Source organism: Lemur catta, chromosome 14, assembly GCF_020740605.2.
Source record: "Lemur catta isolate mLemCat1 chromosome 14, mLemCat1.pri, whole genome shotgun sequence".
In the NCBI taxonomy this organism is placed as follows: domain Eukaryota; kingdom Metazoa; phylum Chordata; class Mammalia; order Primates; family Lemuridae; genus Lemur; species Lemur catta.
This window is the reverse complement of record NC_059141.1, coordinates 56,337,896-56,364,861: the sequence shown is the minus strand read 5'-3', so window position 1 is coordinate 56,364,861 and position 26,966 is coordinate 56,337,896. Positions and strand designations below refer to the sequence as shown.

General features: G+C 45.0%; 1 protein-coding gene and 1 long non-coding RNA gene across 6 annotated transcripts; one reads left to right on the top strand and one right to left on the bottom strand.

The window, feature by feature from the left end:
• Window positions 1-728: 728 nt before the first annotated feature.
• On the bottom strand, window positions 729-1,433 carry LOC123650291. Its single transcript, XR_006739317.1, has 2 exons — window positions 1,190-1,433; window positions 729-1,084 (listed from the first exon to the last, which is right to left on the bottom strand). It is a non-coding gene; the product is annotated as an uncharacterized LOC123650291 (long non-coding RNA).
• Window positions 854-26,966, top strand: SEC24C (SEC24 homolog C, COPII coat complex component). Of its 5 annotated transcripts, none has more exons than XM_045568971.1 (24): window positions 854-1,063; window positions 2,881-3,080; window positions 5,627-5,762; window positions 15,137-15,309; window positions 15,522-15,893; window positions 16,205-16,341; window positions 17,559-17,627; window positions 18,952-19,063; window positions 19,299-19,426; window positions 20,571-20,709; window positions 20,925-21,040; window positions 21,212-21,336; window positions 21,476-21,667; window positions 21,896-21,989; window positions 22,203-22,319; window positions 22,702-22,872; window positions 23,570-23,666; window positions 23,771-23,916; window positions 24,127-24,265; window positions 24,416-24,534; window positions 24,633-24,812; window positions 25,076-25,267; window positions 25,500-25,589; window positions 25,749-26,966. In XM_045568971.1, exons 2-24 carry the CDS (start codon window positions 2,909-2,911, stop codon window positions 25,887-25,889), a joined length of 3,357 nt encoding a protein of 1,118 aa, XP_045424927.1. In that variant the 5' UTR covers window positions 854-1,063; window positions 2,881-2,908; the 3' UTR covers window positions 25,890-26,966. The 5 variants fall into 5 exon arrangements, with proteins under 5 accessions (XP_045424927.1, XP_045424930.1, XP_045424928.1 ...); XM_045568972.1 differs by having other exon boundaries at window positions 1,007-1,087; XM_045568973.1 differs by lacking the exon at window positions 854-1,063 and adding an exon at window positions 1,985-2,033.

Below are 26,966 nucleotides of genomic sequence, written 5' to 3'. Positions count from 1 at the left end.
GTCTCCAAGAAGGGGGGGGTGCATGATGAGGCATGTCTGATCTCCCTCCTCATGGCAATTTAGTTTTAGGACCTCCCCTTGGCCAAGAGGAGGTCCATTCAGTCAGCTGGTGGGGGGTGGTCCCTTAAGATTTTTAGTTCACAGCGAATAAATAGTATTGAAAGGCTTAAAAGAGGTCATGTATATAAAAAAAAAATCCTCAAAATGCTATCTACAATTACTCTTATTAATTAAATAGGGCAATAATAACTGCTGCAGGAACTACAGCTCCTCAACAGGGAGCAGAGATCTTTTGGCTCTGGTAGAGCTCTGCACCTAACTAAACCAAGGCGCTGTCCGAAAATGGTTAATAACAACTGACCTTTACTGAGCGCTTACTATGATGTCAGGCAATCTATGTGACCTGTCCAATTCCATCCTCTCAACACACTTAGATGGGTACTATTATTTCCATTTTATATATCCAGATAAAAAAACCGGATGCACAGATTAAGTTGCTCAAACTAGTGTACCAGAACTCGATCCCATGCATGCAGCCTGATAGCAGAGTTAGTGCCCTTTACCACCACCACACGTTCTGCAAATTTCAAGACCAGCAAAGGTCATGGGTGAAATCAACCTAGACGCCGGAAATCAATGGGGTCACAGGTCAACAGGAAATGACAAGACTCTAGACCAGAGGTCACTAATACGTCAAAGGTGGATTGAAGGGGCGTTACTAAAGATAGTTTCACTCAGCCTTTTTAATCACAACTCAGTTGGTGAGGCCATAGAGTGACCAGGACATCTGAAAACCAAAACAAAAAGAAAAACAAAAAAAAGGAAAATGCATACGACTCAGCAGACCCTCCCCGGAGTGGCCATGATGTCAGAGGGCAGTGGCGCATGCGCGGCATCCGGGCTCCTGAACGCGTGCCTCGTGCAGACGTGGCAGAAGTAGTGGCCCGGCCCTGGAGCGTGGGGGAGGAACTTCCGGGAGTGACGCAACGGCTCCCTCGGAACCGGAAGTGGAGCCTGGGAGCCTTGACGTTAGGAACGAAGTCGAACCTGGATCTGGAGCCGGGTGAGGAGTGGCACTGGGACTCTGGTGGGTAGGAAAGCAGAGGCCAGGGTATTACTGGCCAGATAGGGGTACGGTTTCAGAAGGAAGGGAGGAGCCTGGGGGCGGGGCCCAGGAAGAGACCCTCACCTCACGCATCCACGATCCTGGATCGGTCCTAGACCCTCCCTTCGCCTCCCGGCCCAGATTCCGGCTCCGGCTTCCTGCCCCGAGCCCGTTGAAGGGCGCAGGACGCTTGGTCTCTATGCTTCTTAACAGACCAGTCCTCTCTCTTATCGTGGCCCTAGAAGTTGGCTTCCCGGCTTCCTGATCTCGATCCTCCGCGCTCCCAGCCTCCACAGCTTGACTACTTTCAGAGTTCTAGGAAGCTTGCCCCGCCCCCTTGGGTTGTCACCCTCAACTGCCCACCCCGAATAGAGTCGAGACTTGAGCCTGACGTCAGGCTCTTGAGTGTGTTTCAGGAGATTATTTCCTGGAGAAGATCCTTTCCTTCCCCCTACCCCACCCTGACTTTAGAAATATAAAGGAAGGGAGACATTTGTCAAGCTTAATGTCAGTGACCTGTGTAAGGTTTAGGGTTTGGAAGAACAGCTACTGAGATGGCTTTGAGTTTAAAAAGTTTTAATCCATAATCAGCTCAGCTTTTCTTTGTGAAGATGGCCCTTCGTAGCAAAGGGGTGAGGCCTGTTGTTCCACTGCAGCAATTGTGAGCGCTCCTGCTTCCTGTGCCACTTCTGTCTATAGGAAGTCTATTGGAATGATAAGCCTCATTAGATGTGGTCAGATAGTTTTCTTCTTGGAAAGACCCTACCTAGGAAGGCACCCTCATTCATCCCTCTGTTGCTAAGCAAGATTGTAATAATTTTGATGGTGGCCTAGATTTATAAGAATCATATGAGGGGAGCAGAAACAGGAGATTTGGAGAAGTGCATTGGGATTCAGAATACTTACAGTCTCCTGCTTGAGAGAAAAGATAAGTGATCTTTTCCATGAAATCTAACTTTGCCACTGATTCTTGAACTGCTTCTCTCAATTATGTGAAGAAGTTTTTGTGCCTGGCCTGCACTCAGTTCTCATCTGTTGCCTTGCCAGAGTTTTCAGATGTCCTTTGCATTTAGTGATTTTAATGCTCCAATTTTAAGATCCATCCACTCTTTTGGTGGAAAGACTGGAGTTGGAGTAGCATTTGGACTATGGCAGTTTATTTGTTTTTTTATTATTTTTTTCTTATTAGTTCAAGTCCACTGCCTTGGCAAGGATTATGGGAGTTTAGCCAAAGAATGTCATTACTCTAAATCAGTTACTCTAAATTTTGTCACTGAAGGGGGAAAATGTTAGCTGATCTGTTGTGGACATTTAGCCTGAGTGATTTAAAATGACTAGCACACTAGAGGGTACTCAGTGTTTGTTGAATGAAGGGATGAATGGATGCTAGAATGAATGAGTGGAAAGTGGAAACATTGTTTCACTTGCCTGTAACATGGTAATTCATCAGCCACAGGACTCCTTGTGTGACTAGACACTAGAAGTCATACCACTGGGGAATGGAGACTGCTGCTCCCTTCCAGTGGGCCTATCTGAAGTTGAAATTTATACCTTTCTGGCAGTGACAAAACATGACATTCCGAGTAACAAAATCCTTGCTTTTAGGAGGTAAATTGGGTACTGGCTGGGGCAGAAAATTACTGAGATCCTGTGATAGTGTGGGAATGATTAATTTGAATGATCAATTTCTTTTTATCACTTCTTCCAGCCCTTATTAGTTGCTCTCTTTAGAAAATTCCTTTTGACTAATTTCTCTTTTCTCTCTCATCTAATAGGTGAGACCAAATCGGGGATGCTTTCATAATGAATGTCAACCAGTCAGCTCCACCTGTGCCGCCATTTGGGCAGCCCCAGCCCATCTACCCAGGGTATCATCAGTCCAGCTATGGTGGGCAACCAGGGTCCACAGCACCCCCCACTCCCTATGGAGCCTACAATGGCCCAGTACCAGGCTATCAGCAGACACCTCCCCAAGGTTTGTTTCTAAGTTTCCTTTGAGCTAGGAAAAGAAGTCTTCAGGTTGAGTTGTTTGCTCTAGCTAAGCTGCCTTAGCTGGAGAGTTTGGGTGACTGGGATTGAGGAACATGAGTTTGGGTCTCTGTAATGGAGAGCTCTGTGGAGAATTTGCCCTTCTCTGCTTTTAGGTAGGGTGACTGTATTTCTGCCTTAAGACATCTAGTGGGGGCACATCTTCCAGGTTCAATGGCAGATCACTTCCTGTGGGTGTTACCTGGTGCAGCCTCACCTAGCCGCATTGTTCAGAGCTGAATGGAGGTTGTGGTCACAGGTCCTCCAGAGTCTATGGCCAGGATTGAATATTTCCTGTTGACCTAAAGTCTCCTTGAAATCAGTTGTTGCTCATATATATTGAGATTGCTTCTCACTGGACTGCTGGTTCTATCTATAAATGACTCTGGGGCAAGGGGAGATAGTTCATGGATGAAAAGTGTGGTATTTGTGTGCCTGACTTTTGCTACCTCTCATATCTTTTTCTGAGATCATTTGTTTTTCTTTGTGTGAGTTTCTGCTGCTTCTTGGATGCTCTGTAATATCAGGGCAATAAGAGAAGGTTAATCTGGTGCTGCTTAAGGTTTAGTGTTTGGCTCTTACATTACTTTTTCAAGAAGAGCGGCAGGTACTCTATAGATTATCCGGAGGGGCTTTTTGGAAAGTAGTTAACAGCAGATCTCTGGTTAGGCTAGCTGGGACTTAGGGTATGCCCAACTCTTTATCTTTTTAAGACAGTGAATTCCATAAAGGGATATGGGAAAAAGAAGGCACCAAGGAGGCATAGGTAAGATTTGGGAAATGAATGGATTATTACCATTTTAATTATAACTGTGAAAAAAATTTTTGAAGTGGTGAAATTAGGTCTCAGATCTTTAGAAGAGCTGTACTCTGGGCTAGGACTTTGGCTGGACAGAGTCCATCTCTGCTTTGTCACGTCCTAACTTATTAAGATGGAGTTTGAAGGCCAGGCGAGGTGGCTCACGCCTGTAATCCTAGCACTCTGGGAGGCCGAAGCAGGTGGATCACTCAAGGTCAGGAGTGCAAGACCCCGTCTCTACTAAAAATTAGAAGGAAATTATCTGGACAACTAAAAATATATAGAAAAAATTAGCCGGGCATGATGGCACATCCCTGTAGTTCCAGCTACTCGGGAGGCTGAGGCAGGAGGATTGCTTGAGCCCAGGAGTTTGAGGTTGCTGTGAGCTAGACTGATGCCACGGCACTCTAGCCTGGGCAACAGAGCAAGACTCTGTCTCAAAAAAAAAAAAAAAAGATGGAGTTTGAGGCCCAATGCAGTGGCTCACTCCTGTAATCTCATAATCTCAGCACTTTGGGAGGCTGAGTTGGAAAGATTGCTTGAGGCCAGGAGTTTTAGACTAGCCTGGGTAAAATAGCAAGACCCCCATTCTCTATTTAAAAAAAAAAAAAGGAGTTTGGCATTCTCTCAAGAGAAAGCTTTGTTATGGAGAGGAAAACATACCTGATTCTTGTAGGCAGGTTCTATAATGTTTAATCCTTACTGAGGGCAGAGCAAATGAAAAGCAATTCTTTGAACAGGGGTCATCAACATTTCAAAAGTGATGTGCCAAGTAACTAATCACTTCCTGCATTTCATATGGGAAGGATGAAGTAGCTTTAATGGCAGCTCTGATGACTGGAAAGGATGGAATACAGCTTTTGTAAGCACATAGGTGACAACACTAGGAGGACAGGCCAACTATCCTGATTGAACTGTTGGGGAGAAACAAGGTCTCCAGCCTATGGGAACACTTTCCTCAGTCACGTGCTATTGGAAGCTTCCATACTTTGAAGTGGTTGAAATGGATGTGGTTAGTATAAGTAGAATGAATGGAGGAGAGGGTGGCAGAATAGTCTCCCCAAGAGCTGCCTTTCTTTTTCCTTTTTCTTTCTTTTTTTAAGAGATGGAGTCTCACTCTGTCACCCAGGCTGGAGTGCAGTGGCGAGATCATTGCTCACTGCAACCTCAAACTCCTGGTCTCAAGGGATCCTCCCGCCTCAGCCCCCCAAAGTGCTGGGATTACAGGTGTGAGCCACCGTGCTTGGCAAGAGTTGCCTTTCTTTAAAACCTAGTTCAGTATATCACTTGGTGATCTTCTGTGGCACCTTTCTCATATGTGCTCCAAGTTTCTGAGTTCTAGAGTTAGATCTTTCCCTTAAAAGTGTTGACTTTTTGTCTAGCATAAGAACATTAGACTGTCCTGGATTAAGTGAGAGAGTATGGTGATAACAGGAAGGCCCTACATTTTTGTGGCTCTGGTTAGTGCTTCACTTCTAGGATGCCTGTCTAGGAGAGTATAGGCCTTCTGTTAGACGTCCGTGTTCAGAGTCTGCTGTAGCTAGAGTTGCATGTTAATAGTGTCCTTTTTGCTTTGAAGCTGTGGTATTGGGTCAGTGAAGGTCTGAGCTTATTGATCCTTGCTTTGCATTCCTGGCTCAGGGTAGAGGAGAAAGTTATTTCCCAATAATTTAGTTTCTGTCCTTTACCCTCAGGTATGTCAAGAGCCCCACCTTCCTCAGGGGCACCTCCAGCCTCAACAGCACAGGCCTCTTGTGGCCAGGCTACATATGGCCAGTTTGGCCAAGGAGATGTACAGAATGGGCCAAGCTCCACTGTTCAGATGCAAAGGTATGTATTTGGGTCAACCTAAAGTTGATCTGATGAAAAGTAGAAAGGTTAGGAATGTGTGGGGGTCTATTTCGTTTTTTTCCCTTCGTCTTTCTTAGAGATCCTTTTTTATCTTTTCTTTACCCTTTTGTATTTTTTGTTCTTTTTTCCAAGTTACAGGTGCTGCTCATATCCAGCCCTGTGGATTACTGACCCATCTTAGTACCTGTGTTCTTTTGCATGTTCTTCATTTTCTGTAAACTTGAGGTTTTTTTTAGTTAGCAGACATACATCTTTAATAATGGTTAGAGTCCTACTGAACCCACTCTAAGGGAGAAACAGGAAGAGGGGACCTCAGGATTATTTATGTCTCCTCTGGCTTACCTTTTCTTCTAGACTAGCTACTTAGTAGGACTGGTTAAGTTTGAGAATGACCAGTTACGAACCAAAAGATACTCAAAGGAAAACCAAATAAATCATAAAGACGTCAGTGGTGCATGACCCAATAAACCCATCTTAGCATGAAAGTTTTTTAAAGGAGGCAGTCATCTCTGTCAGAGTGTAATTTGTTTTCAGTAGATAAAGAATAAGGTAGGGCCGGGCACGGTGGCTCATGCCTGTAATCCTAGCACTCTGGGAGGCTGCCTGAGGAAGGAGGATCGCTTAAGGTCAGGAGTTTGAGACCAGCATGAGTAAGAGCAAGACCCTGTCTCTACTAAAAATCAAAAAAATTAGCCAGGCAACTAAAAAATAGAAACAAAAAATTAGCCGGGCTCTGTGTCAAGCACCTGTAGTCGCAGCTACTCAGGAGGCTGAGGCAGGAGGATCACTTGAGCCCAGGAGTTTGAGGTTGCTGTGAGCTAGGCTAAAGCCACGGCACTCTAGCCTAGGCAACAGAGTGAGACTCTGTCTCAAAAAAAAAAAAAAAAAAGAATAAGGTATGAGTGGGTAGAGGGTGTGGCAATGGAAGAGTCACTTTCTGACACTTTCACTGGGTGTCCCAAATGTGTATTTTTAGCATTGAATGTAAGCCTAGGTAAGGCAAATGAGTGGAGTACATACAAGATAACAAGTAGACAAGTATACACGAAGTTATAAAACACGGCGAGGATATACAGACCGATTGGTGAGGAGGTACAGAGCTGTTTTAAATAATCTGATCAAGGAAAGCCTCTCAGAAGTGATGTTTGAGACCTCAGTGAAGTGAGGCATGAGACATACAAAAATCTGGGGGAAGAGTATCTTTTTTTTTTTTTTTCTTGAGACAGAGTCTAGCTCTGTTGCCCGGTCTAGAGTGCCTTGGGGTCAGCCTAACTCACAGCAACCTCAAACCCCTGGGCTCAAGCGATCCTCCTGCCTCAGCCTCCTGAGTAGCTGGGACTACAGGCACTTGACACAGTGCCTAGCTAATTTTTTATTTCTATTTTTTAGTTACCTGGCTAATTTTTTCAATTTTTATAGAGATGGGGGTCTCGCTCTTGCTCAGGCTGGTCTCGAACTCCTGACCTTGAGCAATCCTCCCGCCTCGGCTTCCCAGAGTGCTAGGATTATAGGCGTGAGCCACGGTGCCCGGCCTATAAATGTATGTCTTAGTAAATTATGATAAAGGTAACTTCTTTGTAACTACAACCTATGTCAAGAAATGGAACTCTGCCCCCCACCAAGGAATCCTTTCCATGTGCCTCAATTCAACCATTGCTCTCTCCCTCCCCTAGTTATACCAGCTGCTTTCTTGTGATATTTAAAATAGTTTACACTCAAATGTACATCCCTAGATAACATGATTTAGTTTTGCCCACATGAAAAAAACTTGCTGTGTCTTAAGTTTATAGGTTCTGCCTGTCCCTTACTTTTTTTCTTACTATTTGTTGAAGAAAACAAGGCAATTGGCCTGAAGACTTTCCCACAGTCTGGATTCTTCTAGTTGCATATTCATGTTATAGTTCAATGTGTTTCTGTTTCCTCTGTATTTTCTGCAAATTGGCATTTAGATCCAGAGACTGTATCAGACTTAGGTTTGATCCCTTTTGGTAGTATGGGACAAGACTGTAGGAGGCGCATAATATCTTGCTTTCTGTCTTTTTGTGATGTTAGCAGTTGTTGATGCTTAATGCCTATGTATGTTTATTCATGGAGTTTACAAAATGGTGATAACCGAGTTCTTTTTTCTTTTTTGTTTGTTTGAATACCATTATAGTCATTTCTCATTATCTATTATTTGGTTACCAGTTGTGCATTTCATGTGGGATAAATACTTAATTCTTTACCTTTCTTTACTGGTTTAAAAGGGAATAGATTGGTTCCCTGTCATCTACTGTACATGACCAATCTTGTCTTGTCTTGTCTTTTTTTTTTTTGAGACAGTCTCGCTTTGTTGCCTGGGCTAGAGTGAGTGCCGTGGCATCAGCCTAGCTCGCAGCAACCTCAAACTCCTGGGCTTAAGCGATCCTACTGCCTCAGCCTCCCGAGTAGCTGGGACTACAGGCATGTGCCACCATGCCCGGCTAATTTTTTCTATACATATATTTTAGTTGGCCAGATAATTTCTTTCTATTTTTAGTAGAGACGGAGTCTTGCTCTTGCTCAGGCTGGTCTCGAACTTCTGAGCTCAAGCAATCCACCTGCCTCGGCCTCCCAGAGTGCTAGGATTACAGGCGTGAGCCACCGTGCCCGGCCCAATCTTGTCTTTTCTTTGAGACAGGGTCTTGCTCTCTCACTTAGGCTAGAGTGCAATAGCACGATCATAACTCACTGTAGCCTTGAGCTCCTGGGCTTAAGCAATAATCCTGCCTCAGCTTCCAAGTAGCTGGGACTATAGGCATGCACCACCATGCCCTGCTAGGTATTTTTTTTTTTTTTTTAATTTTCTTTTTGTAGAGACAGGGTCTTGCTATATTACACATGCTAGTCTCAAACTCCTAGTCTCAAGTGATCCTCTCATGTCAGCCTCCCAAAGTGCTGGGATTATAGACTTGAGCCACTACGCCCTGCCTTTCATCTTTTCTTAAATGTCATTAAGAATATGTAGGTTTAAATATATTTGATGCGTTTTAGTATACTGCAATTATCATCATTGAAGTTCAGGTTGGCTCCTGAGTCCTTTTTTTGTTTTTTGAGACAGAGTCTCACTCTGTTGTCTGGGCTAGAGTGCCATGGCGTCAGCCTAGCTCACAGTCACAGCAACCTCAAATTCCTGAGCTCAAGCCATCCTTCTGCCTTAGCCTCCTGAGTAGCTGGGACTGCAGGCATGTGCCACCATGCCCGGCTGATTTTTTCTATATTTTTAGTTGTCCAACTAATTTCTTTCTATTTTTAGTGGAGACGGGGTCTTGCTTTTGCTCAGGCTGATCTCGAACTCCTGAGCTCAAACGATCCTCCCGCCTCAGCCTCCCAGAGTGCTAGGATTACAGGTGTGAGCCACCATGCCTGGCCTCCTGAGTCCTTTTGACATGACCCTAGTAGTTCCAGGCTAGAAATTAGCCATTTTTCCAAGAATCCTTTATTTTTTAGTGAGAAGTGATATTTCAAGGCTATAATCTGGTTACAAGGAACGCTTATTGTTACTGGACTGGTTATATTCTAGGCCTTTTAGGTAACCAGAGCTAAGAAACATGTATCTGTGTACATTAAAGATAAAATACCTCATTTTCTTATATTTGTACTTCAAATTCAAGACTATAGAGCCTTTACTTAACCTTTTCTCTATTACATCTGTGTCTCTTTTCTTTCATACCAGGAATGTTGGTTCTTAAGGACATGGGGATGACAGAATATTGGAATATGCCACAATTTCTCATTTATTCTATCCCTTATTACATGCAACAGTAATCAATATAATAGTAATAACATGATCATCAGTGTGATTGCTAAAAACATTAAAAAATTTATTTTGCATATGCTCTCCCCATTCTCTCATAATTTTAAAAAAAAATGTTTGTTTGCCGGGCATGGTGGCTCACGCCTGTAATCCTAGCACACTGGGAGGCAGAGGCCGGTGGATCATTTGAGCTCAGGAGTTCGAGACCTGCCTGAGCAAGAGTGAGACCCCGTCTCTACTAAAAAAATAGAAAGAAATTATCTGGACAGCTAAAAATATATAGAAAATTTAGCCAGGCGTGGTGGTGCATGCCTGTAGTCCCAGCTACTCGGGAGGCTTGAGCCCAGGAGTTTGAGGTTGCTGTGAGCTAGTCTGACGCCATGGCACTCTAGCCTAGGCAACAGAGTGAGACTCTGTCTCAAAAAACAAAAAAAAATTAAAATAACTAAAAGAGTGGAATTGGAATTTTCCTAACACAAAAAATTATAAGGTGATGGATACCCCAATTACCCTGATTTGATTAATTCCCATTGTATGCCTATATCAAAACATCACATGCACCCTATAGATACATACAACTATTATGTACCCATAATAATTAAAAACAAAAGAGATCATTTTGCTGGATTTAAGAGTAAAAATAGGTAGTTCTCCATGGGATTTGTTTGTTTGTTTAAAGGAAAAGTAGGGAATCCTATTGGGAGGCTATTGCAGTAGTTCAGGTAAGAGATAATCTCAATTTGGTAGTAATAGAGGTATTGGAAAATATAGTCAGCCCTCTGTATTCATGGGTTTCTCTCTCATCTGTGGATTCAATCAACTGTGGATGGAAAATATTGAGAAAAAACCCCAGTAAGCCAGGTTTGGTGGTTTGCACCTATAGTTCCAGCTACTCAGGAGGCTGAGGTGAGAACATTGCTTGAGCCCAGCATTTTGAGTCCAGCCTGGGCAGTATAGCAAAACCCCATCTCTTAAACAAAACAAAACAAAACAATAAAATATAACAATTCAACAATTTAAAAAAATTTTTAAATATGATTTTATAACTACTTCCGTAACACTTACATTGTATTAGGCATTATAAGTAATCTAGAGATGATTTAAAGTATATGGGAGGATGCATGTAGATTACATGAAATATACCCTTTTATATAAGGGACTTAAGCATCTGCAGATTTTGTTATCTGCGGAGGATCCTGGAACTATACCAAGGGATGACTATAGTGAGATTTGGGATACATTTTGAAGGTGGAGTCAATAGGATTGGATGTGGGTTAAGAAAGAAAGAGGAATTCTGGAAGTCTCTTAGCCTGTTGGCTTAAGCATCTGGGTATATGGTGCTATTTACTGAGATGAGGAATATTTGAGAAAGAATAGATTTTGGGGGTGAAATGAAGGGTTTTATTTTGGACATTATAGATTTAAGAAAGCTATGACTACTATGTAAGTAGAGATATTGAATAGGCAAGTGTATATATAAATCTGTGGTTCAGAACAAATGTCAGGACAGAAGATAAAAATTTGGGAGTCCTCAGTCTAGAGATATTATTTAAAGCCATGGGACTTGGTGAAATCACTTAGAAAGTGAGCATTGAGAATTGAGGGCTAAGACTTGGAGCTTACCAACATTTAAAAGGAAAGAAGAGGAGCCATCAAAAGACAATGAGAAGACCTGTGCAGTGGCTCACACCTACAATTTCAGCGCCTTGGGAGGCAGAGGCAGGATAATTGTTTGAGGCCAGGAGTTTGAGACCAGCCTGGACAACATAGCAAGACCCTATCTCTTAAAAAAAAAAAGACAATGAGAAAGAGCAGTAATGAGGTAGGAGATAAGCCAGGAAAGTGTGGTATCCTGAAACCAGGTGAAGAAAGTATTTCAGGAAGGCAAGAGTATAATCAGCTGTGTCAGTTGCTGAAAGGTAAGATAACGACTAAGAATTGACCATTGGATGTGGTAAGGCTGACAGCATTGATAAATGCAGTTTCAGTGGAAAGATGAAGAAAACTGCCTAGTTGGAGTAAGTCAAAGAATTTCAACTGCTAGTAGATTAATATGTCCTGAAAACCTTTCTGCAACAAACATCTAGAAAGGAGAGATGGAATAGAAACAAAACATTTTTTCAAGTGCATAGTTAAGCTTAAAAGAAAGAAAGTGAGATCCTCAAGTTCCAGAGACCAAGTGAGGACTGAAAATCAGAGTGGTAAATTGATACTGTAGTTGCCTGTAGATTGGGTGGAATTATCATCTTGAGAACCCAGGGCCGTATGTTAAGCAGGTTTGAGGGATGGGAGAGGAGTCGTTGGGCTTTCCTGAGAGGAGATTTGGAATTGAGACCTTCTTTATGAAGTCTGGACCTGGGCTGCACCTTCAGTGAACAAGTAGACTATGAAAAAAATCTGCACACTGGCAGAGTGAGATAAGGAGTTCTGTTTCTCTGAGGCTGACTGTGAGTGAGTGAACAAAAAAGTCTTGGGACTGCAGCTAGACATGAGGACTCTTTTTGGGGTGATGAAAATGTTCTAAAATTGGATTCTGGGGTTGGTTGCATAACTCTATAAATTTACAAAAAACACACTGAATTGTATACTTAAAAGGAGTGAATTTAATGGTATGGAAATTATGTCTCAATAAGTTTTTTGAAAAAGTTTGATCTTGGGTGACAGTATCGTTGGAGTACCTTTCAGAAGCAAATGTGAAACAACTGTACTCCCTCAACTCAGGCCATAAGGATTCTCAGAGGAAAAAAAATTGATTAGAGTCAATGGAGACTATTAGAGGATAGCAGAATAGTAGAAGAGTACTTTGAAAGCTTTAAGGGAAAATAGTTGTCAATCTAGAATGATGTACCTCATTCAGAGAGAGGGTAAATAAAGACATTTTCAGACTGAGACCATGTATAGATCTGCTTGAAAAAACTACTAAAGGATAAACTTAGGAAAAAAAGGAAAATTAACCTACAAAAAAGGATCTTTTTGTTTTTTTTGTTTTTTTGAGATAGTCTTGCTCTATTGCCTGGGCTAGAGTACCATGGTGTCAGCCTAGCTCACAGCAACCTCAAATTCCTGGGCTCAAGAGATCCTCCTGCCTCAGCCTCCGAAGGAGCTAGGACTACAGGTAGGCACCACAACACCAGCTAATTTTTTTTTTCTATTTTTAGTAGAGATGGGTCTCACTCTTCCTCAGGCTGGTCCTGAACTCCTGACCTCAAGCTATCTTCCCGCTTCAGCCTCCCAGAGTGCTCGGATTACAGGCGTGAACCACTGTGCCTGGCCTGTTGGATTTTTTAAAAACATTTTTTTTGAGATATAATTCACATACCGTGCAATTCACCTATTTAGGGTGTTTTAGTATATTCAGTAGTTTTTAGTGTATTCACAGATATATGCAACTATCACCACAGTTTTAGAACATTTTCATCATCTCAAGAAGAAATACCATATCCCGTAGCTAAGTAGCTATCCCTATTTAGCTATTCCTCCATTCCCCTACATCTCCAACCCTAAGCAACTACTGATCTACTTTTTGTCTCTATAAATTTCCATATTTTGGGCTGGGCATGGTGGCTCATGCCTGTAATCCTAGCACTTTGGAGGCTGAGGCAGGAGGATCACTTGAGGCCAAGGAGTTCAAGACCAGCCTGGGCAACATAATGGGACCCTATCTCTACAAAAAAACAGAAAAATTAGCTAGGTGTGGTGGCATGCACCTATAGTCCCAGCTACTCAGGAGGCTGAGGCAGGCCCAGGAGTTTGAGGTTGCAGTGAGCTAAGGTGATGCCACTGCATTACAGCCTGGGTAACAGAGTAAGACCATGTCTCAAAAACAACAACAACAACAACAAAAACCCTATTTTGGACTTTTGTTAGAATGGAATCATATACTGCCAGATGTGGTAGCTCATACCTATAATCCCAGCTACTTGGGAGGCTGAGGCGGGAGGATCACTTGAGGCCAGAAGTTTGAGACCAGCCTGGGCAATATCGTGAAAGCCTGTCTCTAAGGAATAAAAAAAGAAGAATGGAATCATATACTATGTGATATTTTGTAACTGACTTCTTTCACTTAGCATGATGTTTTCAAGGCTCATCTGTGTTGTGTAGCATATATCAAAACTTCATTCCTTTGGGTGACCAAGTGATATTTCATTGTGTGGATATATATCACATTTTGTTTATCCATTCTTCTGTTGAGAGACATTTGGGTTGTCTCCACTGTAGTTGGTTATTTTTTTGAGATGTTTGTATGCTTTTGTGCTGATGGGAATAATCAGAGAGGAAGGCAGTGAGTGGAAACTATATTGGAAAGACAAGTTGTGGAATGGAAAAAGATATTTACACATAAAATAAATGTAAACAGATGAAACCATATTCACAATATATAAAGAACTCCTGCTAACCAATAAGAAAAAGACAATTCAATTGAAAAAATAATGGGAAAAACTAGAATAGTACTTTATAAGAGACATAATTGGCCAAAACACATTAAAAAGCTGTTCAAGCCAAGCGCGGTGGCTCATGCCTGTAATCCCAGCACCTTTGGAGGCTGAGGTGGGAGGATTGCTTGAGCTCAGGAATTCAAGACCAGCCTGGGCAACATAGCAAGAGCTTGTCTCTACAAAACAAAACAAAACAAAACAAAACAGCCAGGCATGGTGGTGCACACCTGTAGTCCTAGCTACTCAAGAAGCTGAGGCAGAAAGATCTCTTGAGTCCAGGAGTTCAAGGCTACAGTGAGCTATGATGATGCCACTGTACTCCAGCCTGGGTAACAGAGCAAGTCCCTGTCTCAAAAAAACATCCTATGTTATAGACATCTGTAGTAATATCTCCATAAAATAACAGTGCAGTTGCTGCTAGTTAGTATGTGATTATATTGGAATGGTTTTTGTATTTATATTTAAATGTGCTGTCTGATACCATGCAGGTTTCAAACATAGCTATCCAAGTAACAAGGTGTTGCTAAATAGACCCAGATGGAAGGCTACCCAGTTTATGTCCTGTTTCTGTAGTCCATTTCTGGTACAGTTAACATCATTGTTCTGATTAATATTGAATGCCAAACTCAGCTACGCTGCTTCTCTGATCTTACAGATTTTTCTAACACCTTTCCCAGGATAAATGAATAAATACTTTGGTTTAAAAGTTGAATAATCAAACTGCGTTTGTTTGTTCCCACATTTATAAAGTGCCTGTGTGGGTGTGCTTATGTGTGCCTTCTCTTTCAATACCTTCAGGTTTCAGATCACAAAACTGAGGTTTGTCAACAAAGACTTGAGGCAGAGGCAGCGATAATTTAACTAGCAGAGAAAAAATGATATCTGATCTGAGGGTGCTTAGCATATGTTTGTGGAGTGAAGCTGGTGGAAAACAAGATTTTCCATGAATAATCAAACGGTATAGATAATCAGGAATGTAATTTACCTGCAAACATGCAAAAATATAAAGCCATAAAAGAGCTCAGGATGAGAGTAAGATGCTGCAAAACAAAGTAGCTTCCTGTATGAGGTAGAGCTCCTGCCAATTTCAGAGGGTGTCTCTGTCCTACTAGTCACTTCTTTCCTTCGTTTCATCTTCACAGGCTACCTGGGTCTCAGCCATTTGGGTCCCCACTGGCCCCTGTGGTCAGCCAGCCAGCTGTGCTTCAGCCCTATGGCCCTCCCCCAACAAGTGCACAGGTGACCACACAGCTGGCTGGAATGCAGATCAGTGGTGCTGTGGCCCCAGCTCCTCCCACTTCAGGGCTGGGCTATGGTAAGTAGCTGTGACCACAGAATGATACTGTTCCCTTCTTTTCAGAGGCATTAGGCTCTGGGGGTATACTTGAATCTCTTTTATTTCCTGTGTCTCTGAGCCCCAGAAGACGAGACGGTCATACCTGCCCCTCTTGTGTGGAGAGGGAAGTGATTTACTGAACAAGGAGGCAGAATGACTGGGCTTCTGACTCTACCTCTTCTACTTCTTAGGCCCACCAACATCGCTGGCCTCAGCCTCAGGAAGTTTCCCTAACTCTGGTCTGTATGGCTCCTATCCTCAGGGCCAGGCTCCTCCCATTGGCCAGGCTCAAGGTTATCTTGGGGTCCAGACTCCCCAGCGATCTGCCCCATCACAGGCCTCCAGCTTCACACCCCCAGCTTCAGGGGGTCCTCGGATGCCTTCAGTGACTGGTCCACTCCTGCCTGGACAGGGTTTTGGAGGGCCCCCAGTGAGCCAGCCCAACCATGTGTCCTCACCCTCTCCTCAAGCTCTGCCCCCTGGCACCCAAATGACTGGGCCCCCGGGACCACCACCACCTATGCACTCCCCCCAGCAGCCAGGCTATCAGCTGCAACAAAATGGTGAGTCTTTGCCAAAGTTTGGCTAAAAACCAAAGGCTTCAGCTATTCAGATGTTTTTGTTTTTTGTTTTTAGTATTGCTTGCTAAGTGGTAAACTAGATGGACAAATTCAGGGTATCATGACTAGGATGTGGGTTTTATAAGACAGTCTTTTTTCTTATAGTTCAAAGTGTGGTCTTTCTCTGAATGGCTTTGCCAGGCACTAGTGTCCTAATAATTCTATGTTTATAGGAATCTAGTCATTTTCCCAAGGCCTTAAGAAGAGATAGGGAGGGGATTTTGAGTTTATCAACCTTGTACCCTTGTCTCTAGGTTCTTTCGGACCAGCCCGGGGCCCTCAGCCTAATTATGGAAGCCCCTATCCTGGAGCACCCACCTTTGGCAGTCAGCCTGGGCCTCCTCAGCCTCTGCCTCCTAAGCGCCTGGACCCTGATGCCATCCCAAGCCCTGTGAGTAGATACTTACCTGGTCCTGGGGAAGGGGGTTGTGTTTGCCAGATAAGCAAGTCAACCTAGATGAGATGTTTGCCTAGCATTTTCTGATAATTTTCCCTTTTTGTTCATTATCTTGTAGCCCTAGAATCTAGATGTGATTTTTGACTCTTTTAACTAGAGCTTGAAGTTCCAGGAGTCTTTTGGGGGCAGTTTTACTCCATAGCTGGGAAGGGAAGCCAAGAGTGATCAGTGTCAGTAGAGCTGTGGGTTGAGGGCTACATTCTGTCACTATTGGACATAAATAGCATGGTAACCTTTGCCCTTCTGTGGAGTAGTGGCTGGGTCTTGTCCCCTTAGATCTAATAGGTTAGCATTCTTCCTAATAGGTAGAGCAAGTGGAAATTCTCTAATATTAGATGTTAAGAGAAGCTTCAATGTTTTTTCCCTGCACTTAGTTGGACAGTTTTAGGAGGAAGCCCCTGGTATTTTTGTTTGGTAGGCTTCTGCTATGTGGATGGGGAGGCATCGTCTACAGTTTATGAGGGCAATGTGTGTATAAAGTCCCACTGGGGAAACTGCTTCTCTGAGGAAGAGGGTGACTCTCACCCTCTGAGCCATCAGAATCCTCAGGCCCTCCTCATCAGACTCAGAATAGAGACTGGGACTGTACTCCCAAGTAGGGGTCACTTTATAGTTCTGTCTGTAACATTTTCTACGTCAGTTACCTCACCATGCTTAGCCATTGTCATATTCCATTCTGTTCTCTTCCCTCTTCCTTTGGGGAACTACCAGGTGAGGAAGCCTGTTGGCTAAGGGGGACCCAAGAGGATTAAGCAGCCCCTCCTTCTTTTCCCCTCCTTCAGTGAGAAGGAGATTCTAGTTAAATGCGAGGGGAGGCTTCTTTCAGCATCTTTAGATGGGAGGTTTGGCCTTTTGGAACATTCCTCTTCCTTAAGATTTCTTCCTTTCAGCCCCTCCCTGTAAAACCCCTGCTTGCCTCCTGTTTGCCCCCTTCCCTTAACTTTCTACATCATAGTCTGAGCCATTAAGGCATCTATGTTGGGCCAGAAAGACTTGGAATTTATCTAGAGGGGAGTTGATTCAGCAGTGTAAGCTAGGCTCCAGCTGTTCATGTCTAACTCATCAGGGTTGAGAGAAGTAACATCTGCCTCTTGTTCTTTTGTCTCCCTCCCTGTATTCACCTGCTGCCTTTTTTATTAAAACACTAAAAGCAACTTAATGAGCTGCCTCCTCAGCAGAAAACCAGGCACAGAATAGACCCTGATGCCATTCCTAGTCCAGTAAGTGCAGAGGGTGGGTGTGTGTGTGTCATTCCTTTGTTAGTGCCATCCATGCATGCCTGTGACCTCATCTTCACCTCATCCACCATGTCCATCCCTCTCCATTCTCTTCCCTTAGCCTTTCTAGATCCTCACTTTTACAAGCTAGAAGGATAGCCATGCCTCAAGTCACCATGTAATGAAGAGGTAGCAAACTGTTAGCAGTGCCTTCAGTATGGGGTGGTAGAAGGTCAGGCTCTAAGGGTGGTCTAGGTGGCATGTTAAGCTTTGGTTTTAGCCTTGCTGCGTCCTCCAGGAGCTTGCATGTGATGTGTGATGGAACAGGACAAAGTTGAGTGGTAAATCCTTCCACTTTGGGTTTGATTTGTATATAGCCTGTTGTGGAGAAGCAGTTGGGTAGATGGCTACTTATGTACAGGTTCATGGTATCCCAAACTGGCATTTCTTGCAGGAGAAGGGACTGCTGCTGGTTTGGGAAAGTGTGGGCCACTTTCTCATCTGGAGAGTCTTTTTGACTCTGATATATTTCTAAACTTCAACTTTTCTGCTATGAGATATATGAGATACAGAGTCTTATTTGCCCTTTACTTTTTCTGGTTTTACCAAACCCATCTTGAAGTAACTGACCGAAGGTCATCACCCTGTACAAGGGTCTTATAAGCATTGCAAATCCTTTCTTCCCCCTTCACTGAGTCTGTCACAGTGTGGGGGACTGAGGATTGAGCTATAGGAATTGGGTACTTATTTTCTCCTCCCACATATCCACATTGATGCTTACCTGAAAATAAGGCAGCATCTACTTCCTCACCGTACCTGATCATTTCTGGCTGTTTAATACTTTCCTCACCCTGTGCCTTGTAATTTCATTGAGTGTAGAGTCATTCCAGGTAGATTCATTTATACATGGTTACTGTTGTCTGTTTTCCTGCTCTGACTCAGAATGTGTCTTGGGGAAAGGAGGGAGGAAGGCTTGATGGGGCAGGGGAGTGGAATATAATCATGTCTGAAGATTTGTGATCAAAGCTGGAGCTTTCCTGGAATGGGAGGAATAGGAGGGTGCTCACCATTGATTGGGGGGCAGGGTAATTCATAAAGTAGCCCATTCTCAGTGTTGCCTGCCCAGTATCTTGGTGCTGTAGAGTGGAAGATTGGCATTGTGGCATTTTATATGATTTCCCGAGGAGAGCAGGCCTGGTGCATGGGGTGTTCTTTGTCAAATTTTTAGTTTCTGTGCTGCAGCTCTACCCTTTCTTTTTCTTGGCACTCTGGGACCTGACACTTCCTTTTCTTCTGTCACTACACTCATTTCACTTCTTCCCTGCAGATTCAGGTCATTGAAGATGACAGGAACAACCGGGGTACAGAGCCATTTGTTACTGGAGTACGGGGCCAGGTGCCACCCTTAGTCACCACCAACTTTCTGGTAAAAGACCAAGGTGAGAAGGGTATTAACTCCTCCCTACAGGGGCTTGTTTTTCAAGATTATTAGCTATGGATGGGGCTTTTGTCAGTCTTGAACCAGAGACGATTTCCCCCCTAGTTCTTCTGGGGGGAAAATACCATCAGCTCTAGCATTTGCAGAAGTGATGGGGTAGATCCCCAACCCCAGTGGAGACCTGGTGTCTGGAGGGATTCTTTGATCTAACTCATGTTTTTTACCTCCTCCTTCAGGGAATGCAAGTCCCCGATACATCCGATGCACATCCTATAATATCCCTTGCACGTCTGACATGGCTAAGCAGGCTCAGGTGCCCCTGGCAGCTGTTATCAAGCCGCTGGCAAGGCTGCCCCCAGAGGAGGTGAGTCAGGGAAGGGGCTAGGGTATAATGAAAGGAAGGGAAGGAGGGGGAATAAAGCTTCCTAGATGTGATTCTGGCTGTCACAATAGAAAACATCTTGGTTGGGCAAAGGGGAGAGTAGCTTTAGTAGCTTTCTGTCCCAGGCCCCACGCCTGGAGGGTATGTTAGGGAAGAGAGCAAAGCCCAAGAAATTGCTGGGTGGGAACAGGGTCCATAGAGGAAATAAACAATATGAAAAGAGGCAGGGCCAGCTTCATAGAGGAGAAGACAGCTGAGTGTAGGAAATATTCATATCATGGTCATCCCCAGATGATGAGAAGGACATCATTCTACTTTTTCCTTATATGCTGACTTGTCATCCCAAGTAGGTTAGGGATATAAGAGAAAAGGTAGATTAGGATCCAGTAGTTCTTTCCTCACCTGGCTTGGGCTCTGATTTGTCACCCCAGTACCTGAAATCAGCATGAAAAGAGAGAGCTAGACAGCTGTTCTGCCAAGCCTTGGTAGGAAACCCTCACCATTCAAGCTTTGCTTATCTAAATAGAATTCTCTATAACTGGAAGCTCAAGGCACAGTTTATATTCTGCTCTCTCTGTGTGTTTTTCTGTTTCTTCCTGGGTCCCATTGGGGATGGTTGGACACTGGTCTCTTATCTGCAGGGTGACATCTGCCTGGGGCATCAGTAAGTGTCACAGAATCCCAGGGATAGGGGAGGAGAAGTGTCATAGGTGCTTGGTTAGAGAAGGAAGCAGAAGTCAAGATCCCTAGGGCAAGAGTGAAGAGGCTTGAATATGGGGCCAGAAACATGAATCTAGATAATCTCAGCTTTCTCCTCACATGCCCATGGCAGCCTCTGGCTTGGTGTGGCCAGTTTCACAGTCCCTCTTCTCTTTCAATGAGAAATGCAGTTCTGGGGCTGGGGAATAGAAAGAGGAAACCATAGAATTTAGACTCTTAGGGACATTATCCTGTGATCTGTACCCTCATCATTTGTCCTCATTCCCTTCCATTGTACTCCCTCCCTAGGCACAGTATCTGAGCCCCGCCCCTTCTCCCTCCAGGTTGTCCCTCCTCAACTGTTGGCACATGTCTAAACCTACTGTAGCTTCCCTCTATGTCTGAGCTCCTCCCCTTTGCTCCTTAGGCTTCACCGTATGTCGTGGACCATGGGGAATCTGGCCCTTTGCGCTGCAATCGCTGCAAAGCATACATGTGTCCCTTCATGCAGTTCATCGAGGGAGGGAGGCGCTTCCAGTGCTGCTTTTGCAGTTGTATCAATGATGGTATGTTTACGGAAACTGTGATTTGGGGCGGGGGAAGGTCTTGAATGCATCTTCATTGTTCTTGTTCTAGTTAGATAGATGAGGGTCCATTTTTCAGGAGCTGGGGGAGTAGGGCACTCATGGGAATGTGGGGCAGTAGAGTGACTTCAGCTAGAGCCAGACATACTAAGATTGAGAGTGGATCTTTGAGTAACACACTGCCATACTCCCCACAGTTCCCCCCCAGTATTTTCAACATCTGGATCATACCGGCAAACGTGTGGATGCTTATGACCGTCCTGAGTTATCCCTGGGCTCTTATGAATTCTTGGCCACTGTAGATTACTGCAAGGTGAGGGAAGGTAGCATGGGAGGAGCAGTGGGTGGAGGATAATGAGACAGCTAAGAATCGCTGTTATCATTTCCCTCACCCATTTGTTGTCCCCTTTGATGCTAACTTCTCTTTAGTCAACTGGCCTGCTTACCGATACCCCTCTCCCCCCAACATTTCCTTCCTCTGCAGAATAATAAGTTCCCCAGCCCTCCTGCCTTCATCTTCATGATTGACGTCTCCTACAATGCCATCAGGACTGGTCTTGTTAGGCTCCTCTGTGAGGAGCTCAAATCACTGTTAGACTTTCTGCCTAGGTGAGAGTTATGGAGCCAAGGTGCTTCCTTTGGTTGGTGATGGGGTATCTGGGTTGACTGGACAGATAGAGCCTAATGTCATGAAGTTGTGGGTGGTGGACAAGATGGCAGGTCTGGGTAACAATGTCACCTTCTACAGGGAGGGTGGGGCAGAAGAGTCAGCAATCCGCGTTGGCTTTGTCACCTACAATAAGGTGCTCCACTTCTACAATGTGAAGAGCTCATTGGCCCAGCCACAGATGATGGTTGTATCTGATGTGGCTGACATGTTTGTGCCACTGCTGGATGGCTTCCTGGTCAATGTCAGTGAGTCTCGGGCAGTCATCACCAGGTAAGAGTCAGAATGTGGAGGTAAAGGGAAGGCATGGGGGTGGCATGAGTAGAATCATAGAAGGCCAGAGAGTTGAACAGAGAGAGGGGTTGGACAGTAGATGGATGGGAGAGTGTGGCTCAGGAGTTGTCGGCGTCTGGAGGCAAGGTGACTCGTTAGGGAATTGAGAACTGAGGCATCTGGAATCTATGTAGCAATTTTTGTTGTTCCCTGTCACTGTCTCTTCAGCTTGTTGGATCAGATTCCAGACATGTTTGCAGACACAAGGGAAACAGAGACAGTATTTGCCCCAGTTATTCAGGCTGGGATGGAGGCTCTGAAGGTAAGCCTGAGTCCCTGGCAACCTCCTCTTCCTCACTTTCTTCTGACCATCTTACTCTCTGGAATACAACCTCTGCTGCTTCAATGATTGATGACTGTCCAGCAGTTAACCTGTCTTGACATAGTTGGTGCTTAGTAAATGGCAAGGGAAGGGATGAATGAATAGTGGATGAATAAAGAAAGAATGAACAAGTAATCCTCTCTTTTTTCCTAGGCTGCTGAGTGTGCAGGGAAGCTCTTTCTGTTTCACACATCCCTGCCCATGGCAGAGGCCCCAGGGAAACTGAAGAACAGAGATGACAGGAAGCTAATCAACACAGACAAGGAGAAGGTGTGGGACTGGAAGATGGGTTGGGGGAGGACTTTCCGTTATAGAGGAAGGTGGGGACTCTTCAAAAGGCCATACTATTAACTTTCTTGCTGGGAACTAGGGCCAGACACTTTGCCCTTTCATATGTCACATCTGTGACTGCCAGCCTTCGCCACTGCTGCCACACCTCTCTACCCCATCACCTGTCTCTCTCACCATCCGTAGTGGTCTACCATCTTGGTAGACTTTTTTTTTTTTTATAAGAGAAATTTTTACTACTATAGGAAACTCCTAGGAAGTAGATCTGAAGTCTTACATGTATTCAAATATCCCATATTACATACACGGTTCTCAAATAGGGAAGAGCTGAGATACTTGAGCATTTTCTTCTCCTTCTCCCCAGACTCTGTTCCAGCCTCAGACAGGTGCCTATCAGACCCTAGCCAAAGAGTGTGTGGCCCAAGGCTGCTGTGTAGATCTCTTCCTTTTCCCTAATCAGTATGTGGATGTAGCGACGCTCTCTGTTGTGCCCCAGCTCACTGGTGGCTCTGTCTACAAATATGCTTGCTTTCAGGTATGTTGTGGGATTCTGGGCAGCAGGTGCAGCAGGACTGGAAATGTCTTCTTACATGTAGACTGGCTCTTCAGCCACTGGCTCATTAATAGGAATAGTGTTGGAAGAGAAGACCATGTAGTGTAAAGAAGTGAGCCCCAAGTGTATAGCAGTTAGGAGCATGGGCTTTGGAATCAGTCCTGGGTTGATATTCTGGCCCCATCACTTAACTAGCTACATGACCTAGGATAAATTATTTAATTACTCCCTCCTTTGTTCCTTCATCTGTAAAAATGGGGACTAATACTTATTAATTAGGATTTGTCTGTAGAATTAGATCATTATATGTAAAGCACTCAGTGTGGTGCCTGGCATGTAGTAAGTGCTTGAAAGCTATCACCATATATGCCAGGTGCAGTGGTTTGCACCTGTAGACCCAGCTGTTATAGGTTGAGGCTGAGGTGGGAGGATTGCTTGAGCCCAGGAGTTCAGGGCTGCAGTGAGCTATGATTGTGCTACTGCACTCCACCCTGGGTGACAGAGCGACCCTGTCTCTTTAAAAAAAAAGTTATCATTGTCATCAACATTGTTATTACCATTTTCACTGTTATCCTTATGATTAAGCAGCCTTGTAGAGTAAAAGAAAGAGGTGCAGGGAGATTGTCTGCAGGATGAGCTACGTAGTCAGTGATGTGACTCTGGGCCTGGGTGGCTGCAGGTGGAGAATGACCAGGAACGGTTCCTGAGTGACCTACGTCGTGATGTCCAGAAGGTTGTTGGCTTTGATGCTGTGATGCGGGTCCGGACGAGCACTGGTCAGTCCTGGTTGCAGAAGAGCAGGTGGGGGGCTATAAGTCTAGGAGGGAGGCAAATGGCACCTATCATACCTTTAGTTCTCACCCTATTCATGTGGCCTCAGGTATCCGGGCTGTAGATTTCTTTGGAGCTTTCTACATGAGCAACACAACAGATGTGGAGCTGGCTGGGCTGGATGGGGACAAGACGGTGACTGTGGAGTTCAAGCATGATGATCGGCTCAATGAAGAGAGTGGAGCCCTCCTGCAGGTGGCAGGCGGGAGGCAGGGGCTAGGGAGGAAGTGTCAGGTGTCATTTGCAGGGAAAAGGGTGAGGAATGGGTAGAGAGGACTAGAAGAAGAGACTGGGTGGGGGAGTGGCTCATTTCTCTCTTTTAGTTTGTAACATAGCAAAGGGGCAGTTTTTCAGAGGGCCTTTGTGAGGGAGGAGTGTGAGTTCCTCCTTTCTCCTTTCCCCTAGTGTGCCCTGCTTTACACCAGCTGTGCAGGGCAGCGTCGGCTCCGAATTCATAACCTGGCCCTGAACTGCTGCACCCAGCTGGCTGATCTGTATCGAAACTGTGAGACTGACACGCTAATCAACTACATGGCCAAGTTGGGTGAGGATAGAGGCAGGGCAGGGTGGGACTGGGGCTGAGAGAAAAGTCCAGGATGGTCAGTGATTCGGCATGCCTGGGTAGGTGTGGCGGCGGGAAGGCATATGTGATGGGGAGCTGACCAGTGACTGTGTATCTCCCTTTCCCATCCAGCATACCGGGGAGTCCTAAATAGCCCCCTGAAGGCTGTTCGTGACACTCTTATCACCCAGTGTGCCCAGATCCTGGCCTGTTACAGAAAGAACTGTGCCAGCCCCTCCTCTGCAGGACAGGTGGGGCAAGCATATTAGTAGCGGGGGATGGGGGACAAATGTTTGCATTTGGGAAGGATTTCTCATGATCATTGACTTCATTTTGATAACCCCCTCAGTTGATCCTTCCTGAGTGCATGAAGCTACTCCCAGTTTACCTGAACTGTGTGTTGAAGAGTGATGTCCTGCAGCCTGGAGCTGAAGTCACTACTGATGATCGTGCCTATGTCCGACAGCTAGTTACCTCCATGGATGTGGCTGAGACCAATGTCTTCTTCTACCCTCGGCTCCTACCGTTGGTGCGATTGAGGGTTGGAGTATGAGACATTGCACTGAGAAAAGGGCCTTTTGGAAGGACAAAAGGAAGGGTTGATATTATCTGTGTCTGACACTGATGAATTTGTTTTTATATACGTCATCTGATGTAATTCTCACACTGAGAATTACTAAGAGCACAGAAGGGGTGGTGTCTGGGGACTTAGCTTTCTGAATTTTGTGTGTGGTTAGAGGCAAGCTTGTCTTATGGTCCTTGATAACCTTTTGCCTCCTTCCTTTTGTCTAGACAAAGTCTCCCATTGAGAGTACTACTGAACCACCAGCAGTTCGAGCATCTGAAGAGCGTCTAAGCAACGGGGATGTGTATCTGCTGGAGAATGGGCTCAACCTCTTCCTCTGGGTGGGAGCAAGTGTCCAGCAGGGTGTTGTCCAGAGCCTTTTCAGCGTCTCCTCCTTCAGTCAGATCACCAGTGGCTTGGTGAGGGCAGGGAGTCAAGAAGAATATGGGTGTGGAAGTAATGCTTTGTGAAATGAGTGGGAGCCAATTAAGTTAGTATGCTACTCTTAGATGGCAGGGAACACCTGGGGAGGGGGGGGTGCTGCCATTCTTCTAGGCTTCCTAGTTTCAGATGATGCATAAATCTGTGCTGCCCCATCTTGACTGAACTCAGAGCACCTTACCATAAGGATGAATGAATTTTGTGTTCTAGAGTGTTCTGCCAGTTCTGGATAATCCACTGTCCAAGAAGGTTCGAGACCTCATTGATAGTTTAAGGGCACAGAGATCACGGTACATGAAGGTAACACTGATCTGCACCCTGGATTTTGTACCTTGACAAGTCCTCGCCTTGCAAGGGGGGGTGGTGGGGAATGAATAAGTGACTGGGTAATATGATAACATTTCTGGGCATGTTTAATTTCCTTTGGCCTTGCCTCATGACCCTGCATTCTGGCCATAGCTTATCGTGGTGAAACAGGAGGACAAGCTGGAGATGCTGTTCAAGCACTTCCTGGTGGAAGACAAGAGCCTGAGTGGGGGAGCATCCTATGTGGACTTTCTCTGTCATATGCACAAGGAGATTCGGCAGCTACTGAGCTAAAGCAAGTGGGTAAATGGCATAGGGTCCCAGGCCAGCTTCCTGAAAGTACCCCAGGACAACAGAGAAATTGGGACAGTTCCATATAAGTTATGTAAGCTGACCTCAGTCTCTTTGGGGGGAGGGGGAGATATAAGGAGACACCTTCTTTCTGGGCTCAATTATCTTACCACTCTGTCATGTCCTGCTGATGGAAGGTGCCCCCATCCCCTCACTCTACCCTCCTTTTCCTGCTAATCCTGTCGTAATGAATGTAGTTTCTCAGTTCACTGTATATGATTCAGTGTTGGGGGTTTGGAGGCACCCAGACCCTGGCAATACTTTGTGTCCCTTTGGACCAGCCTCCAAGAGGAGAGGGGCAGGCAGGAAAGAGTGGGGATCGCAGGGTTACTTCAGGGGATGGCTTATTCAGCTCAGTGTCATCAACAACTTCCTATATTAGGGATAAAACATACAGGTGCACAAGAGCTGGGGTGTAGACTATAGGTGGTGAAGAGAAAAGTGATTGGGCCTGGAAGTCAGCAGTCAAGTCAGAGTTAATGAGGGTGGTGGTTTCTCTCTCTGTTTCCACTGCACGCACTCTCTCTTGCAATGATTGATCTCTTCATGGATAGAGGCACATTGTCAGAGATGAATGAGCCTGGGAACTGAGTTGCAAAGTATATTAAAACCTGGGAGAGATACCAGCCTCCTTTCCATCTGGAGAGGCCTCAACACTGGGTGGTTCTGTAGGGAGCCTGGTCATCAACTTGCAATACCTCACAGAGCCAGCTCACATCCCATCCTGAGCTCCCACTGGAAACAAAGCCGGGGGTTGTTGGGGAGAGAGGCAGAGGCAGCTGGAGCTCTCGGTTCTTTCCCGCCAGGACACCACTTGGGCTTTGGTATTGATTTGAGCTGCTGACAGTTATCTTCCGACCCCAACTGGCTGGGGCAGGACAAGGGCTAGGCTCGATGGTGGCCAGGCTTGCCTGCTCCCAGCCTGGGATGCCCCTGCTGTGGACCTCTCATTTCTCTTCATTGGTTTATTTTTCAATGCATCTTTAATTTGTAAAGAAATAAATTAAGATGTAACCAGTA

Bases quoted from the DNA above. Each gene is read 5' to 3' on its own strand.
- SEC24C (XM_045568971.1), top strand. From the start codon at position 2,909: ATGAATGTCAACCAGTCAGCTCCACCTGTGCCGCCATTTGGGCAGCCC. The intron at 5,763-15,136 runs GTATGTATTTGG...TCATCTTCACAG, and splicing joins TCCACTGTTCAGATGCAAAG to GCTACCTGGGTCTCAGCCAT. The intron at 22,320-22,701 runs GTGTGGGACTGG...CCTTCTCCCCAG, and splicing joins TCAACACAGACAAGGAGAAG to ACTCTGTTCCAGCCTCAGAC.